The sequence below is a fragment of the Carassius auratus genome, chromosome 27 (genome assembly GCF_003368295.1).
Source record: "Carassius auratus strain Wakin chromosome 27, ASM336829v1, whole genome shotgun sequence".
Taxonomy (NCBI): domain Eukaryota; kingdom Metazoa; phylum Chordata; class Actinopteri; order Cypriniformes; family Cyprinidae; genus Carassius; species Carassius auratus.
In genome coordinates this window covers 11,813,291-11,830,487 of record NC_039269.1, presented here as the reverse complement: position 1 = coordinate 11,830,487, position 17,197 = coordinate 11,813,291, and the positions used below count along the sequence as shown (strand labels likewise).

The window sequence follows — 17,197 nt, the reverse complement described above, 5'->3', positions numbered from 1 at the left end:
TTTTCCAATATATTGCAATATATTGAAAACGGCAATCATTTGTATATTTTGCAATATATTGTGTAATATATGTGTCATCAATATATTATTAAATGTATTCAAATATATAAAATATTAGAAATAAAAAGGGAAAATAGTATATTACAATATATCACAATATATTTTAAGAAATATATTGGTAAATATATTTTCCTTTCGTAAGGGATGATTCAGAAATTCAGACGTTAAGTGAAACGGCATCAAATGTCTGTTTTGTTGGCATTAGGTGCTCAAGTGTCCGTCACTATTTAGCTCTGCCCCCAGCGCACCTCCGGGAGCTCGCTTTTTTCCGGAGAGAAGAGTAAAGTGGTATCTTTCTTTTATAAATATAAAACTAAAGACTTTTGGAGATATGAAGGAGGCAGTACTGCTGTACTACTCTATAGGTACTCAAGATTAACATGAGATTGGGTGAAACTGTTTTTATTATGCCCCTTTTAAATATTAAAAGTTAAGCAAACATACTTTAAAGAAACAGTGGAAGCTGTTGTGCACTCGCAGAAATCCTAACTGATGATTCATAAGCCAAAATCTTAAACTGCCAGTCGCATCTGTCCAGAGTACAGACCATCACAGTAATCTGTGTTGCGACATGGAGAAAGAAGAGTGACAAACAATTTCCAGCCTCGGTCCCTCGGCAGCTGTGGTGTCCAGCTGAACGCTGAGAGGAACTCTCTCTGGGCCATGAGTGGAAAGTACTAATCAAAAACCCAATCCAGCCTCATGTACTTCAAGCCTGGCCTACTGAGATGTAAAGTATTCACATACTGTGTGTAAAGCCTGAATGAGACGACTCCTCAGAAGGGTTGGAGATTGCAGAATGCTTGGCAGATGTACACTCCAGCCTTTGTAACTGAAGAGGAGCAGCTCATGCCACAGGCATTAAAATATTTCAAGTTTCAAGTTACTTCAGTGTTTTCACAGACTGATCTTGTGGTTTGAGGAGCAAAATGATAGTGAGGTTGACATTTTCAGGCAAACATGAGCTCATACCTCTTAGCTTGTCCTTTGTATCATTTATCTGCTTCTTGTTCCACAGCAGATAAACAGCATTAATGCAAAAATCCCTGATGAAAGGTACAGAAATGACTGTCTTAATCTGCTAAATGGTTTTCAATACAATACAAAGAAATATAAATAAAAAAAAAGATCTATCAGGTTCTGTTGACCCTTATGAAACAAACATATATGCAGTATATTGGAAAATATCATGTAATATATTAGGCATATATTCTTATATATATTTATTTTTTCCAATATATTGCAATATATTGAAAGCGGCAATCATTTGTATATTTCGCAATATATTATATAATATATGTATCATCAATATATTATTAAATGTATTCAAATGTATAAAATATTAGAAAATAAAAAGGGAAAATAATATATTACAATATACTGTATCACAATATATTTTAAGAAATATATTGGTAAATATATTTTCCTTTCGTAAGGGGAAGTCGTCAGCCTGCAGGGTCCTTTTATATATTTCTGAACTTCATTCTTAATGTTAATTTGAAATTTCAGCACAGTTTGTTTATTGCAAGTTCAGTTCAAGTTAATTCATTTAAATGAAACTGGATGACATATAATGCACTCTCATGACAACTCGATTCAAACGATTCAAACAAGATGAAGAATGGAACAGGATGTTTCGATTACCATCATGTTTAGGTTTGAGTCATCTAATTTCACCATCTTGTACGAGTCAATTATAACTCTGGTCAGTCTATTATGAAGACACTAAAGGGACATGGTGATGGTAAAATCCAAAATAAATAAAACATTTTTGTGAATAAATCAATGTAAACATGAGGTGGTAGGGAAACAAACCTTGGGTAAGCAAAGTAGTTTTGAGAGAACGTAAATATTTTGCGAATTTTTTTGTGGTAACAAAGGTTTTGCAAGAGTACGGTACACAAAGTATCTCGGGGGGATGCAGTACATTGGCAAGGGAATGGAAAAATCAATAGGGGCTATATATTCACTGCTTTTAAAGAGTTGATGCATCTACTTTTTAGCCAGTTCATTAAGAACAACAAAAAACGGCCTTTGCTTAGTTCCCTTTTATTTTACCCAGTTTTCAATGTTACTAATAAATTAGGAATTAAATGTTGTACACTAAAACTGGCCGGATACGATCATGTGATTGGTCATCAACAATGACATCCTCCTGTTGTATGACCAACTTCTTTCTGTGGAACACTAAAGAGGCTATTTTGAGTAACTAGTTTTGGTTACCATTGGAAAAACATTTTCCACAGATGTATGCCAAAGAGTTAAAAAAATACCCCTTTAAGGACAGGGAGCACAACAACTGTATATTTTGGTAGAAATTCTCAACAGCACACACTTGGAAAACCACTAACTTGTTCTGTAATACTCAAGCTCTTCCCAAAGCAGGTAGCAGTGTTGGAACTTCTTATGTGGAGTCACATTTGATACAAAGGGAACGTTGCTAGGGGAAACCTGCGCTGTTCTGTCAGACGGTCTAATTGAGTGCTGCATTATCAGAGCCAAATTCCACAGGCGCACAAAGCAGGGATTATTCCCCGTCAGGGTGTTTGCGGGAAGAGGTGGGGGTTTGCTGCTTTTCTCACGAACCCTTTACACCGGCCAGTCCTTGTCCTCCAAGCGTCATGACTGTTCTCACTCTACAGCTCTCAGTTTCCCTCTCCATGCCGACACAAGGCAGCATTCAGACTTGCTCATGCCCCTTGGTCCAAATGCCAGGGCTCATCTTTTCCAGGATGGATTAAGATTAAATCTGGAGGAGTTACTGAATGTCAAATTCATCTGATAAAAAAAAAAAAAAATTTTTTAAATGAAGCGAAAGCACATAGTAAAATAAATAATGTAAATATACTGCATAAATGTATAGGAATGTGGGAGAAAACCTACCGATAAACCTGAAAGATTCGATGATATGAATGAATCTTACTGATTTTATCAGAATGACAACAGACTTGAGTGGAAATTTTAAAACTTTATTCATTGAGAAAAAAAAAGCCATTCAACAGGACTGGTGTCTCTATTGAGTATTACTGGCAATAAATACAAGACAGCTGAGACGAGGAGGATTTATCAGAAAGATAGGAGTTGGTCTAAACATATACAAGGGCCTGTGGCACAATGTAGCAAGGCATTGTTTGGTCAAATGATTTAAAAAGCAGGAAGTAAAAAATATACTTCGTGAAAAATAAAAAATAAAAACTCAATTAGAGATTGTAGTTAATATTCCATGAATGACATTTGACAAACACTTGCACTGCTTCTCTAACCCATTTTGACTTTTAAAAAGGGTCAAACGTTTTTTAAAAAGGGCAAAACAATACTATAGACTATAGTCTATTGTCTATCTAGCTAATAAAATACTGTATTAATCTAGGAACGATGATATAGGAAACGCTCCTCTAAACATCCGTTTCTTGTCATGTATAAAAAGGCTAGCGAGAGAAAAAAACAACTCGCTCCGTTTATGTGAGGATCCAAAAATAATCATCTGTGTTGTAAGCTTGCAGTTTAATAGTCAATGCCGTGGTCATACTGGGCTCTGTATTCCTCATGGTAGTCTGCCTGGTACTCGTCTTGATATTCTCCTTGGAATTCAGCCTGGTAGTCGCTGTCGCTGATCTCAGAGCCGTTGGTGCCGGTGCCCTGGCTGCCATTGGTGTGGACAGTGGGTTCGGTTGGGGAGGCGCAGTATTTGGGGTCGTAAACCTGTCTGCCCAGCCCGTACACACTCATGCCCTTCTGAGAGGCCACCTTGTTGGTGCCCATCTGCAGTGAGATGGTGGAGTTGTCCAGTGGCTGGACAGCCACTTTCTGGTCAAAAATATCCCTCCTGGTGCCAGGGGCTAACATCCCAGCCTGAGGAGGAAGAAAGCATAAATAAAGACTGCACAGATTCCTATTCACATGACTGTATTTTGTCCCCATACAAAGGTATATGTGACCACACTGTTAATTTTAAAAGGTTACTCTTTACACACTGTAGCACACTGTTAAAGGGGTCATATGATGCGATTTCAAGTTTTCCTTTCTCTTTGTAGTATTACATGCTGTTTGTGCATAGATAAGATCCCTTAAGTTGCAAAGACTAAAGTCTCAAACCCAAAGAGATGCTTTTGATAAAAGTTAAGACTCGTCCACGCCTTCCTAAAATGACTAATTTAAACACGCCACCATGTTTACGTCACTGTGTGGGAAGATTTGCATAACACCGCCCTAATGTTCATGCAAAATAAGATGCCGTAACTGTAACTTGTTGTAGTATTATTGCTGCCACCGTCATGTCATGGAGACACTGTTTCATTGTAAAAGTGAAAATACTTTGTTTGGCTTTCCAAAAGAGGACACGACTCGAAATCAGTGGTTAAGTTGTATTTACAACACTGTTCCAGAATAGTTTAAACAAAATATTTGTGTGCATGCAGCACATTTTACAGAGGACTGTTTCCTGGTTCTTGGAGAGTAGCCTACAATGCCGGCTGTTCTGACTAACGCTGTACGTAGATTTTCATATTTAAAGAATTTGCCACTGATGATTCACCTGAGAGTTTTGAGTAGTGTAGAGTTGCGCTTGTTGTTTATTGTTTCACCAATCACAAATGCAAACATGGTTTTATGTTTACGTGGTACGATCATTAATTATGTGGGTTTTATTGTTTTTGTCTCGCCGCACCGGGACAGGACATGGCATCACTGTATGGTAAGGTGCCGAACATTTCCGTTACACACTTGAAGTATTCGGCCAATCACAATGCACTGGATAACTGGCCAGTCAGCATACACCTCGCTTTTCAGAATGATGAGCTTTGTAAAAATCTACATTTCAGAAAGGCAGGGCATAGAGGAGAAACAATAATGTACAGTATATGGAAAATAATGTTTTGTTTTTTTTAACCATATAACACATTTCATTATACCAAATACACAAAATAGCCTACATGTTCTTTTTTAGCAACTTCATATGAACCCTTTAAAGAGACAGATCACCCAAAAAATAAAATTTTGTCATTAATCCACTCTCACTCTCATGCCGTTCCAAACCTGTAAGACCTTGTTCTTCTTCAGAAAATAAATTATAATTTTAAATTAGAAAATAAATACATTTTTCAGAGAGTGTGAGAGTTTCTGGCCCTGCATAGAGAGCAAAGTAACTGAAATGTTCCAAGGCACAGAAAGGTAGTAAGGACATTGTTAAAGGAGTCCATGTCACATCAGTGATTCAGCCCTAATTTTATGAAGTTACAAGAATACTGATGTCACATGGAACATTTTAACAATGTCCTTGCTACGTTTCTAGGCCTAAGAACATTTCAGTTGCACTGCTCCCAATGGAGGGTCAGAAAGCACTTGGATATCATCAAAAATATCTTAATTCATGTTCTAAAGATGAATGCAGGTCTTACGGGTTTGGACAAGACTGAGTACTAAACCACTTGATTCGTATTACAATGCTTTTATGACCTTTTTAGATCCAAGTTTTGGTTACCTGGACTTTCAGGAGAGGAACAGAAACCTCTCTGATTTACAGTTATTACAAAAATCTTAGTTTGCTTTTCGAAGATGAACCAACGTCTTATGGGTTTACAATGACATGAGGTTGGGTAAATGACAGAATTTAGATATTTGGTTGAATTATTCCTTTAAATTCAACTCACCTGGCTTGCTCCTTTATTAGTGCCCATCTGCAGGCTGATCGTGGTTTGGTCAAAAGGCTTGTCTGTTTGATTCTTTGGGTCATACAGATGTCTCCTGGTGCCATAAGCAGTCATCCCAGCCTGACTAGCGCATTTATTTGTCCCCATCTAGCCATTATGAAAATAAAGAATGTGTATGAATTTACAAGCATTGCTGAGGGAATTTTACTGAAGGAAAAAAAACAATGGTTCAGGTTTACATTTAAGAGACAACAAAAGAAGCTTCCGAGTTCCTCACCTGCAGTCCAATCACACATTGACCAGCCTTTAATTTCTCATCATCAAAGTTGCGGGTTTGTTTGTCTGCATACTTTATACCAATGTCAACTTTTGTGTCCATACCTTTGGTTTTTGCCTTTGAATGGAAGAATGAAAGTGGCATTATACCAGCAACTCCTGCATATAAACATCCTTCTTTCATAATCTCTATTCAATATGTGTTGCACAAAATTTACCATGCTGGCCAGTGCAAGAAGTGTGGTTTGGACTTGAGTTAAGTTCCCATTCTCGAACAGATCATTGGCCTCAAAGATATCGTTAGGCTTCAGGCCATAGGCAAGAATGGCTTTGATGAAGTTGCCCAGGTTCTCAAGCTTCAGTGAAAAGAATGAGACAAGTGGCTTGGCTATTATATTTTTACATTAGGAATAAAATTGACTTGAATTAAAAATAAATAAAAAACACTGAAACAAAGCAATACATAAACAGGTCTTCCTTACCTTGTGCCAGTTAAGTTTAGATTGGTTGATTTTCTTAATTGATCCAGGCTGAAGTTTATTAATGAGCCTATGAAAAAGACCAAAAATTACATCTTCTAGGAGAGACTCAACGTACAGTCTGAGTTTGCAGTGCACATCACCATTCAAACGTTCAGGGTCAGCATATTGGAATCATTTCTGAATAATCTTGTGACACTAAAGACTCGAGTAAAGAGTAAAGACTGCTGAAAATTCAGCTTTGCCATCACAAAAATAAATTGTGTAAATACAAATGTATAATTTCTAATATGTATTCAAACAGAAAACAGGTTATTTGAAATTGTAACAATTTCTCACAACATAACTGTTTTTACTGTACTTTTGTTCATGTATTAAGCATAAAAGATTTCTTTTCAAAAAATATTCTGAATGGTAGGTGTATACCAAGATTACATCATGTCACAACATTTCTTCCCATTAAAAGGCTCAAAAGGAACATTGTGGAAAGTTTTCTTAAGGGCAACGGCAAACAAAAGAAGGTGTGGATGCCAGACTAGGTGGTTATACTATGAGCAAGTTGAGCAACACATGGTTTAAGCTTGGTAGAACTTCTTTGTTGTTGTTGTTTTTGGGTCTCACACCTGAATATTAAAATCAACCCACATTCTGGCGTGTTGTCAGGTTACAATAAACAAGACAAAAGGTTACAGGTGGGCTGAAAGTCATTATTTAGAGCCAAACAAACACAAACACAAATGTTCTGAGCTCCTAATCAAGCTGAAACACACATCATGCTCATAGACTCACTCGCACAGTATGACGCCATCCTTCAATCCCATCTGGAAATTTTCTCCGATTGGCATGCCCGTTACATCCTCAATCCAGTACCTCAGCTCCTCCTCCTTCTGCAGGTCATACTTCTGAGCAATCTACAGGGACCAGAGAGAGAGACTGAAAACTCTTGCTTCCTCAAACAGTTTCTCCATATGTAATCCAAGACCTGCCATACAAAGACACATTTATTCCAATAGCTCTCCATTCTTTCCTTAAAGTGAATTTGGGGGTTGGAGAATCAGTATGAGACAATGTCATATTTCAGTTTCAATTGCACGCATTTTTCCACTTGCATGATATAATGAAAAGTAAAGTACCACTAGATGCGTTCACTGGTGAACCTAAATTACTGTCTGGAATTGAGAACATGTGCATGCAACTCGCATGGAAACTTTTACAGAGTATCAATTCATGAATTCAGAAACTTCCAAAACAAAGTGTTTTTGAGCATGCAGGTACGGTCTTGTTTTAAGGTCAGCTTTGGAAACCATCTTCTCTTCATCTCTAGGTATTCTGTGCTAGACTAGAGCCAAGTCCAGTAAGATGAACAGGAAATTACAAAGCATTGCCCCATCTGTGAACTCTGGCTTCAGAAGCAGATTCAGCAAACCGAAAAATATTGAACGAGCTTACCTTGCCTGCAATAAAACCTATAACGATGTGTTAATAAAAAAAATGATGTCACTTCATGTTTGAATAAAAAGGTAGTCCTTCCTTTCATTGTCACACTTTAAGGTTAATTTCCTTCAACAGGTCTGGTCTTGAATCAACTGTAAATGAGTTGCAAAACACATTCCATCAACAGAACAAATGAGGATTGGCTCCTAAATTCAACTGAATCACATACTGAAAGTCTGAGGATCCAAAGAGGTGACCAGTTGGAGCTTGTCTGTTTCACTGACAATTCTGTTGTCCCCTTTAAGAAATGTATGACAATTGGGAAGTTTCCTTTGTATCATTTTTTTACAGACCTTGACATTCATAAAAACACACTTTCTAAAGGCACAAAGCCTTGATTGACGATTTTAGAAATTCTTCATTATAAGTGGACAAATAGAGCATAACCGTGGCCGCCCCTTGATTCAAGAGGCATGTTTTTCATTCATTTTTTCCACAGACATTTCATTCAATTCTTTAATAAACTGTTCAAAGCCATGAACCAAACCGATCAACTATAACACTACAAACATTGATTTAAGGTCAAAGGAACACTTGAAAGTGCAAAAATACGTTACTGCAGAAAAAAATAACAACTTTTTAATAAATCAATTCATTATTTGGTTGTAGCCAAGCTCCTTTGCCTTCATTTCCATGGCAACAGCGATTTCTATAATTGGTGGATTACTACTAGCATTTCAGCAATTAAACTTTTTACATTTTAAAATTTTAATCTGAAAATCACACTGACACATATAGTCACAGGAGCTTCAAATCAAGACTTATACATTCTTCTACTAAATCGTTCTCCCTGAAAAGAAAACGAAAGGGATTTTCACTTTGAGTTGTGCTCTACATCCTGTTGTGATCTTACTTCAGCTGTCTGTCAACTTTAGGACAACAGGAAATGGGTTTCACGTGTCACTGTGAGTACAGCCATCTTTCTTTAAAGGTCTCCTGGTAGATATAATTAAACAAGAGATGGATGACAAGCAGAACTTGATTTAAGAGCATATACCCCATTATTAAAGTGCTATTGTAAAGTCTCATTAAACACAGAAAAAAAAGAGAGAGAGATAGTTATCACTTATGACACCATGCCCCAGGTGTCACAGTTAACAATGCTGACATCCTTCAACACTGCAGCACAACACAACCCACAACATGAACAAACACTGAAAACAAACCTCACCAGAGCAGGACAAAGCTGAAAACAGTCAACCTGTATGCTTTCTCCCATCTCACTTTACTACAAAACTACCCTTGAGAGCTGACGGACATCCTGTGCCTTTATATGTTGCTTTACACAGCGACCCCAAACACTTTCCAATCAATCTAAAATTACATTTGTTCATAATTATCTGTTCATAAATTACACTTGTAAAACCTTGTTATACTTGCATCAAAAGCTATTCATGATAGTGTAAAGATGGCAAATCAAATTACTTTTGCATTAAAAAATGAGAGTTGTCCAATATAGAGGTACCAGATTGGTTATCAAACGTCATTAATGTTCAAGTTCACTATTAGTCAATATTGCATAAGAATTTATGCTCAATTTCCCCAATTTCACATTTAGATTACTCGTTATCTAACTCTAATTTACTTGAATGTAATCTTCAGAAAACCTCAATTAACATTCATCTTTCATACTGTATTTTATAATGTTGTTATACCTAAATTTACTTGGTCCATTTAAATCTAGATAAATTATAGTATTTTTATTTTTCATATAATTGTTGTGGAACTGTTATAATGGGCATAAAATATTTATTGGCACTGGCCATGTTTAATTCTCACTACAGGATTGAGAGAATAGCCAAATCACTGTTGCTTACACTACGCAACAAGTTTTGTTCTCATCTGTCTACGTCTTGTCATAGCTACGAGCATACACCATAACACAACGCTAACAAGGTGCACACACTACAAAACATGCAGTGAATTCTCACGAGAAATTACAGCAATTATAGGATATTTCTTTAAGCATGGACAATCAACTGGCCCTTCAATTGGTCGGTGCAGTTATTTTATCCGAAAGAAAGAAGAAACCATGACATAAGAGAACATGGCAGAAACAAGGCTTGGAAGACGTGGACTGTCAGTAGGCTACTGTAAAAAGAGTAAGAGGTAATTAAATCTTTACAGTACAATAAAACATGGTACTATATACACAAAATATATGTATTTGTTAAATTTATTTCTAGTTAGTTGATTCGATTCTAAGGCTTTTCGTTCCGGTACGTAAAGATCAGTGATTCCCAATCCTGGTCCTGGAGAACCCAGGTTAAGTTCCACCTTGTCATTGTGTCACTCACATTATGAGATCACGTGACAATAATATCAAATAGGTTTGAAAATATCATAGCATTGTGATAGCTGTGATAACTTGAGACAGGTTGGGATCATGCTGCTGACCTGCTCATACTTAACGAGCTTCGGCGACCACAATAAGCACTGATTTGGTCACTATCCGGGGGTTTTAATCACATACTGTGGTTTTAATCACATACTGTGAAATCTGTCCAGCCCAAAATCCTGTAGTGTAAACCCGGCTTTAGGGCTGCACAATTAGTCAGAATTAAAATCGCAAAGGCAACAAATCACGATTAGGCAAAAGCTGCGATTGTCATGCAGATCTTTCAGTGAAGCACAGTTTATGAACAGTAGTAAATCTCCATCCTAAGGTCAAGGGGGGAACTTGCACTGAACATCCAAATATGCCCCGAAGAAGAAATCCAGGAAATGCCTATCGCTGCAGCGGAATAAACAGAAGATTTAACTTAGTGGTGGAAATGATGATTCTTTCAAGAGATTTGTTCATTTTCAGTTCGTTCACCAAAATGATTAGTTCAGATTCGTTCACTGATTCGTTCGGTGACCATTTCTACGTATTACACAAAATATGCCAGCAGGTGGCGAAAAAGAGTGTCTTAAGTCAACGAAAGTACCATATTTTCCGGACTATAAGTCGCACTTTCTTTTCATAGTTTGGCTGGTCCTGCGACTTAGAGTCAGGTGCGACTTATTTATCAAAATTAATTTGACCGAGAGAAATGAATCAAGAGAAATGAACCAATAGAAAACATTACCATCTACAGCCACAAGAGGGCGCTCTATGCTGCTCAGTGCTCCTTTAGTCTACCCCTGAAAACATCAGCGCCCTCTCCCGGCTGTAGACGGTAATGTTTTCTCTTGGTTCTTGGTTCTAAATAAATGCGACTTATAGTCCAGTGTGACTTATATATGTTTTTTTTCCTCATATTAAGTATTTTGGACTGGTGTGACTTATACTCAGGTGCGACTTATAGTCCGAAAAATACGGTATTCACTTGTTACAAAAACTGATTTGGCTTTATTAAAATGTGTGCATAATCGCATTCAATATATAAATTATATTTAAGTTGTTCAGATGAACAAAGCACAAGGTTTTCTTTGCATAATTAACATTTTAATTGTTTGTTCAGAAAGTTCATATATTAGCCTATACATTCACATTCATAAATCAGGGATTAAACGTAGTATTATGCTCTGTATGCTAAATATGAAAACAAGTGTATGTATGGACAGGTTGATGTCTAATTTAACTGGTACTTGTGACAATAAAGGGCTACTACTAAGTGTATGCGCACAGTACCTATAACTGCGCTTTGCATTTTGCGAGACTGACATGCTAAATGGCCAACTGACCCGGTTTACTCTCATTTCATTTTGTTCACGTACGAGATAAGCCATGTACCAGTTCATTTCATTCATGGGCAACATGTATCTGTTCATTCAACTTGTTCACGAACGACATGGGTATCAGTTCAGTCATTTCATTCACGAACAAGATGTACTAAATCATTCAACTCGTTCACGAACGACATGGGTATCAGTTCAGTCATTTCATTCATGAATGACACGTGTCAGTTCATTCAACTCGTTCGCGGACGGCAGGTGTCCCAGTTCAGTCATTTCGTTCATGAATGATATCTCTAGATCTCGTTCAGACTCATTTGAAACTAGTTCAGTGAAGGCCATATTCGTACACTACATTCAACAAATCACATGCTCCGTCACATGTCATACTCAAAGACTATTGGCTCGAGGTTGAGTTACTCTTTGACAGGATGAAACAGTTCACAGAGTTACCCGGTAAAAGATTCGTTCAAACAGAACGATTTGTTCACGAATGACACATCACTAATTTAACTGCTTTCATTGATTCAACGAGACTTATGAACACACGACTACGGTAATATATAGTTTATCTGAGTTCTTCTTATTATAATTGTCATCATAAAAAAGTATATCTATAATGAAATGTTAATCGACATTGAAATATTGTGTGCCTTAATTATTCTGTCTAAGAAGCCACATCATCTCACAGAAGGATTTATTTTAAACACTCGACTGACATTATGATGTGATTTTGGAGTAAAGACGTTATTAGATGTGGTATTTTCACATGCTCTCAAATGGAGCAGCATTTACTACTGTATACATAGTATGCTCTATGCTGCTCAGTGCTACTGTAGTCTACCAATGAAAACATAGAGCGCCCTCTCGCTGCTGTAGACGGTAATGTTTTCTCTTGGTTCTTGGTTCTAAATAAATGCGACTTATAGTCCAGTGCGACTTATATATGTTTTTTTCCTCGTCATGATGTATTTTTGGACTGATGCGACCTATACTGAGGTTCGACTTATAGTCCGAAAAATACGGTACACAGAGCCGTAATTCACTCAGAAGATACACAGTCACAAACGATTTAGTCGATTTCATAATCCTACGATTAAATCGTCTGCGATTATGAACTTGATTTTGCATAGCTTGTCAGAGAACTACGGCTCTGTGTAGTAAATACTGCTCCACCTGAAAGCACAGAATTGGCTTTACTGACAAAATGTGCATTCGATTAATCATGCAGCCATAGTGCACCTTGAGTTTAAGTATCTTCTCAACTTCTCATAATACTCAAAGAGTTTTCAGAATATTCTAGCACCAGAGCCATTACAATGGAAGAGAGAAATGACTTTAAAGTAACAGTATACAGTATATTAGCCAGAGAGTATTGGCTGGAATAAAACAAGATATTTTTTCTGACTTGAAGAATTTCCAATAATATATATAGGGTCAACAAAAGTGTGGAGGCCCAAAAGAAGGTTCAAAAACCACATGCAGCAGCTTAGAGCGCAACATGATCTCCCATGAATCCCTCTCAGAGTCCTTTATCTTCTCTGGGTGTTCTGCAAGTAGGATTTCAGTGGTGTCTTCACATCCAACTGTCCACTTGCAATTTTCTGCACAATAGAGCTTGTGTTCCTGAATGTGCACTAGAGCATTTAAGGAAAAGGAAGGAATACAAACTGTAGGAGTGCACTGGTACATTCTCTGACATTCAGATAGAGCACATCAGCCCAGAGCAGAGACTGAACTTCTTAAAGACAGAGAAAACAGGGAGAACATCTGTATTTGGCCATGTGAGAACAACATGGTGGGAGTTCTGTTCGCCTCAACAAAATGATGTGGAGGACAAAAACAGTGCATAATAATAATAATAAAAAGAAACACTTGCAGGAAGTACAAAAAGAATTCAGCCAGAGCTATACAGAGGTAAAGGGTACAGTCTAAAATCCAGTTACGCATTTGCTGGAGGATAGAGCTCTAAAAAAAAAAAGCTAATGCTGTGAGAAGTATTGGTGAACAGCTGTTTCTGCTAATCAGTTAATCACCCTGTTGCTCTGGAAATGTCCAGTAGACCAAATAATGCGGCAGCGAGGTCTCAGATGTATATACAGACTACAGGATATGTTTGCATAACAACTGGTTTATATGCCCACTAGTCCACTACACATTGAAACACTGGATATATATATATATATATATATATATATATATATATATATATATTGATCAAAATTAAATTGATCAAAAGTTACAGTTAAGATAATGTGAGATGTAAGATTTCTATTTCAAATAAATGATTATTCAAAGAATCCTGAAAAAGATTCATCTTGGTTTCCACAAAAAATATTAAGCAGCACAACTGATGTTATGATTTGATATATACATACGATATGATATAAATGATTTATAAAGGATTAGCCAAATTTTTGAACTGCATGCATTTGTGGTAATTTCATGTCTCTTGTATCACTCAACGGTCTCTTTTTTCCTGCCTCACATTATAAAATAACAATGTGTTACTCTAAGATACTTTAGATATTTTATGTACTGTACTATTTAATCAAAAGTTATACAAAATCAGAGACATTCCTGCCAAGGCTTCCAGGGGATGCTAATGAAAGTCAGCTGGGGTCAAGTGTCCTCACACCTCTGCAGATGGCACAGGATTCATGGAAGCATCACCCCACTGCACTGTTTATCCTCCCTCCCACTCATTCTGACTAAACACACACTCACTCACTTTCTCACACACACACACACACACACACACACACACACACACACATTATAATGAAATACATGGTGTAATGGAAATACTGCTGAATAGACTTAAAATGACCAACTGCAGACACTAGAGGGATGTGTTTTCTGTCTGCTTTTCGATGTGATAAGCAATTAAGACAATGAGGAAGCGTGTAGCCTAATGGTTAAAGACTTGGCTAATAACACTACACTTTCTAGAACTATGGGCTGAGTTTGGGGCCTACACAGTTTTACAGATTTTGATTCTGCTACTTTTGTGACAGTGATGCACAGAATAAAAACATCTAATAAAAATTATAATACAGAAAACATCAGTCACTGCAGATGGGGCACACTGCATTGCCCTGCATTCAGAAGAAAATTCTCCGTGTGTGATTCAGTGTTAAGTTTTAACCCTTTTTTCCTGAGAAAACCCGCGTGTGTACAACATTAAAAGTCGATTTGACAACGAACCTTTTTTTGTTTTCAAATAGGTACCACAGAGGTTTTAACTTAAAAAGTTGCTAAAATGCAGTTATACTAGTTTAAATATCGTCCTTTAAAAACGAAACTACGTTTTAAAATCACAGATGCTGCACGCGCATCACATCGACTAAAGTTTCCACAACACATCTCCACACAAAGCAGAGCAAATTACATCGCTAACCTCACAAAACCTTTATTATACACACACTGTCGCTTATTTAGGCTGATAATTTCATTGTTTAATTGGTTTAACTGGTGTTTTTTGCGTTTCTCTGTACAGAGACCAGCAGCCTCGCTGCTTTCTCTCATACAGGAGCTCCACCCAGAACTCAACAAAAGACCCCATGACCCACCAACACACCAGGCTGCAGGCAAGCCACAATAACACACGGTAAACTTAACTTGCAGTAATAAAATTTCAGGTTTTGTGCAAACAGCAGCTCAACATTGCGTGTAAAGCGAAACACATCGCTCGCATAAAAAAGAGAAAGTTCCATTCATTATTTTATCACTTTCAACGTGCAAAAGTATGAGCCTTCGTCTTTTATAAGCAATAAATGAGAGTAGTAAAACAAAAGGAAACAATGGCTTTCTCTGAAAACCTACAGAGTGCATTTGGCCATCAGAAGTACGTTTAGTGCTAAATTAATATGCGGCGTTATTGTTTCTGAACATGTCTGTGATGTCTGAAATGCTAGCAGTTCATTCTAAAGTGAAACAGTTACACTTTCATGCATGCATTTGAATTCAAGCGTTTCAGTGCAATGCAGAACACATTAAACGCCACTGAAAGTACACAAACTGTCATTCAAATCTTACCTTACTTCTCACTTCAGCAGATAAACCATATGCAGGGCCCTTGTTGAACTGAGTCATCGTCTTTTATTTCACCTCGATTCGCACAAAAGAAATATTCAGAAATCCCTCGGTTTTCTAATCTGGATCCTTTTGCACAACTGAAAAAAAAAGACCACAGATAACGTTACGTGAGTTTAGGCTAGTCACATATGACTGCCGAGCTGATGCACGGAACTCTTTCTATTCAGCAAAGTAATGAAAGAGCAGCAGAAAGTCTGAGGTTGAGCGAATTTGCGAATTCTAATCGATGCTACTACGGCGAAGACTTTTTACTCCTGAATATTAATTAGTTTGCGTGACGCGAGACAATGTACCTTCCTGGTTGGATAAAATGCAGACGTTCGCAAGCTGACTCTATTAATATTTATAGCATAATCCCTCACCGTAGTACGAATTATTGTTTTTATTAATTCCTTCGAAATATTTGAAACAGAATTATAACATACAAATTAATGAGCGGTAACGGAAATATTGATTAGAATAGAAAAAAAATAGAAACACTTAAAATACAATATGTTAGTTTAAAGCCCCGTTCAGGAAGGTACTTTTATTAGTAGCCTACCAGTGGCCAAAACGAGTATCATTCATTGTGAATTTATCATTATTTGCATATTTGGGATGTTTAACACATGCTAAAAATATCTGGAGGTCAGGGCTTTGATTTCATACCTTTTTATTTATTTATTTATTTTGTGGAGTCCATCTCCTCACCATGTGTTGTCCATTAACAGGAAACTACAATAAAGACTCAATGCCAGAAATAATTCATCCAAGATATTAAGCAAATTTCTCTCACCTTTTGAATTCCTCCTCGGTCATTTTTGGGTTCAGCATTCAATGCCATATCATGTTGTATACCATAATTACTGTTATCATCTGAAATGTCTTACACTTCTGAAGACGAAAGAGATAGTTGTGACGGTGAAGACATACAAAACTGTTCAGCCCCCCTGATTTATAATGAAAATGGAAAGTACCCCCATGCTTCAAGACTTGCAATTAATTAAAGACAAGTCAAAACATGCGTTCTAATGATATGGTGGGCTCGTGTTTAGCCCATCACTATAGTGATTAAACAAAGAAACTGTCGGGAAAAAAAGGTGTGTTTGCCATTGTAAGAGATTGTTCCCAGACTTTTGGTTTAAGACAGGAAAAGCACAAGATTCCACTTCATAACAGTACTGTGGTTAATCCTGAGTAATACTATTCATATTTGCATATGGGTTAGTATCACATTTGTATCCGTAATGTAAGCCCATTTCCTCCAAAAAAAAAAAAAAAAAAAAAAAAAAAACATGATTTGTTAATTCATAATTATGACATAGACAGTCTAAAGTAGCTTTTTAAGCTATAATGACTTATTTCAGTCTTCATAATTATGATTGTTTTAGAAAGTCAAGCTTATAATTTTTTAATAGCATTAAAGTATGACTCATCTCATAATTTCATCTTTGTCAAAGTTATGACTCTTAAGTTTGACTTTGTCAAATTTTCTGTCATAAT

The 17,197-nt window shown here is 36.8% G+C and overlaps 1 protein-coding gene across 1 annotated transcript; it reads right to left on the bottom strand.

The window, feature by feature from the left end:
• Positions 1-3,013: 3,013 nt before the first annotated feature.
• Positions 3,014-15,952, bottom strand: LOC113045502 (calponin-3-like). Its single transcript, XM_026205907.1, has 7 exons — positions 15,656-15,952; positions 7,253-7,374; positions 6,467-6,533; positions 6,203-6,340; positions 5,986-6,102; positions 5,709-5,855; positions 3,014-3,912 (listed from the first exon to the last, which is right to left on the bottom strand). The coding sequence occupies exons 1-7, from the start codon at positions 15,710-15,712 to the stop codon at positions 3,565-3,567; spliced, it is 996 nt and encodes a 331-aa protein (XP_026061692.1). The 5' UTR covers positions 15,713-15,952; the 3' UTR covers positions 3,014-3,564.
• Between the last annotated feature and the right edge of the window lie 1,245 nt (positions 15,953-17,197).

Coding starts and splice junctions, on each gene's coding strand:
- LOC113045502 (XM_026205907.1), bottom strand. CDS start 15,712: ATGACTCAGTTCAACAAGGGCCCTGCATATGGTTTATCTGCTGAAGTG. Junction 6,103..6,202: donor TTCTTGCACTGGCCAGCATG/GTAAATTTTGTG, acceptor TTCCATTCAAAG/GCAAAAACCAAAGGTATGGA. Junction 5,856..5,985: donor AATGTGTGATTGGACTGCAG/GTGAGGAACTCG, acceptor CATAATGGCTAG/ATGGGGACAAATAAATGCGC.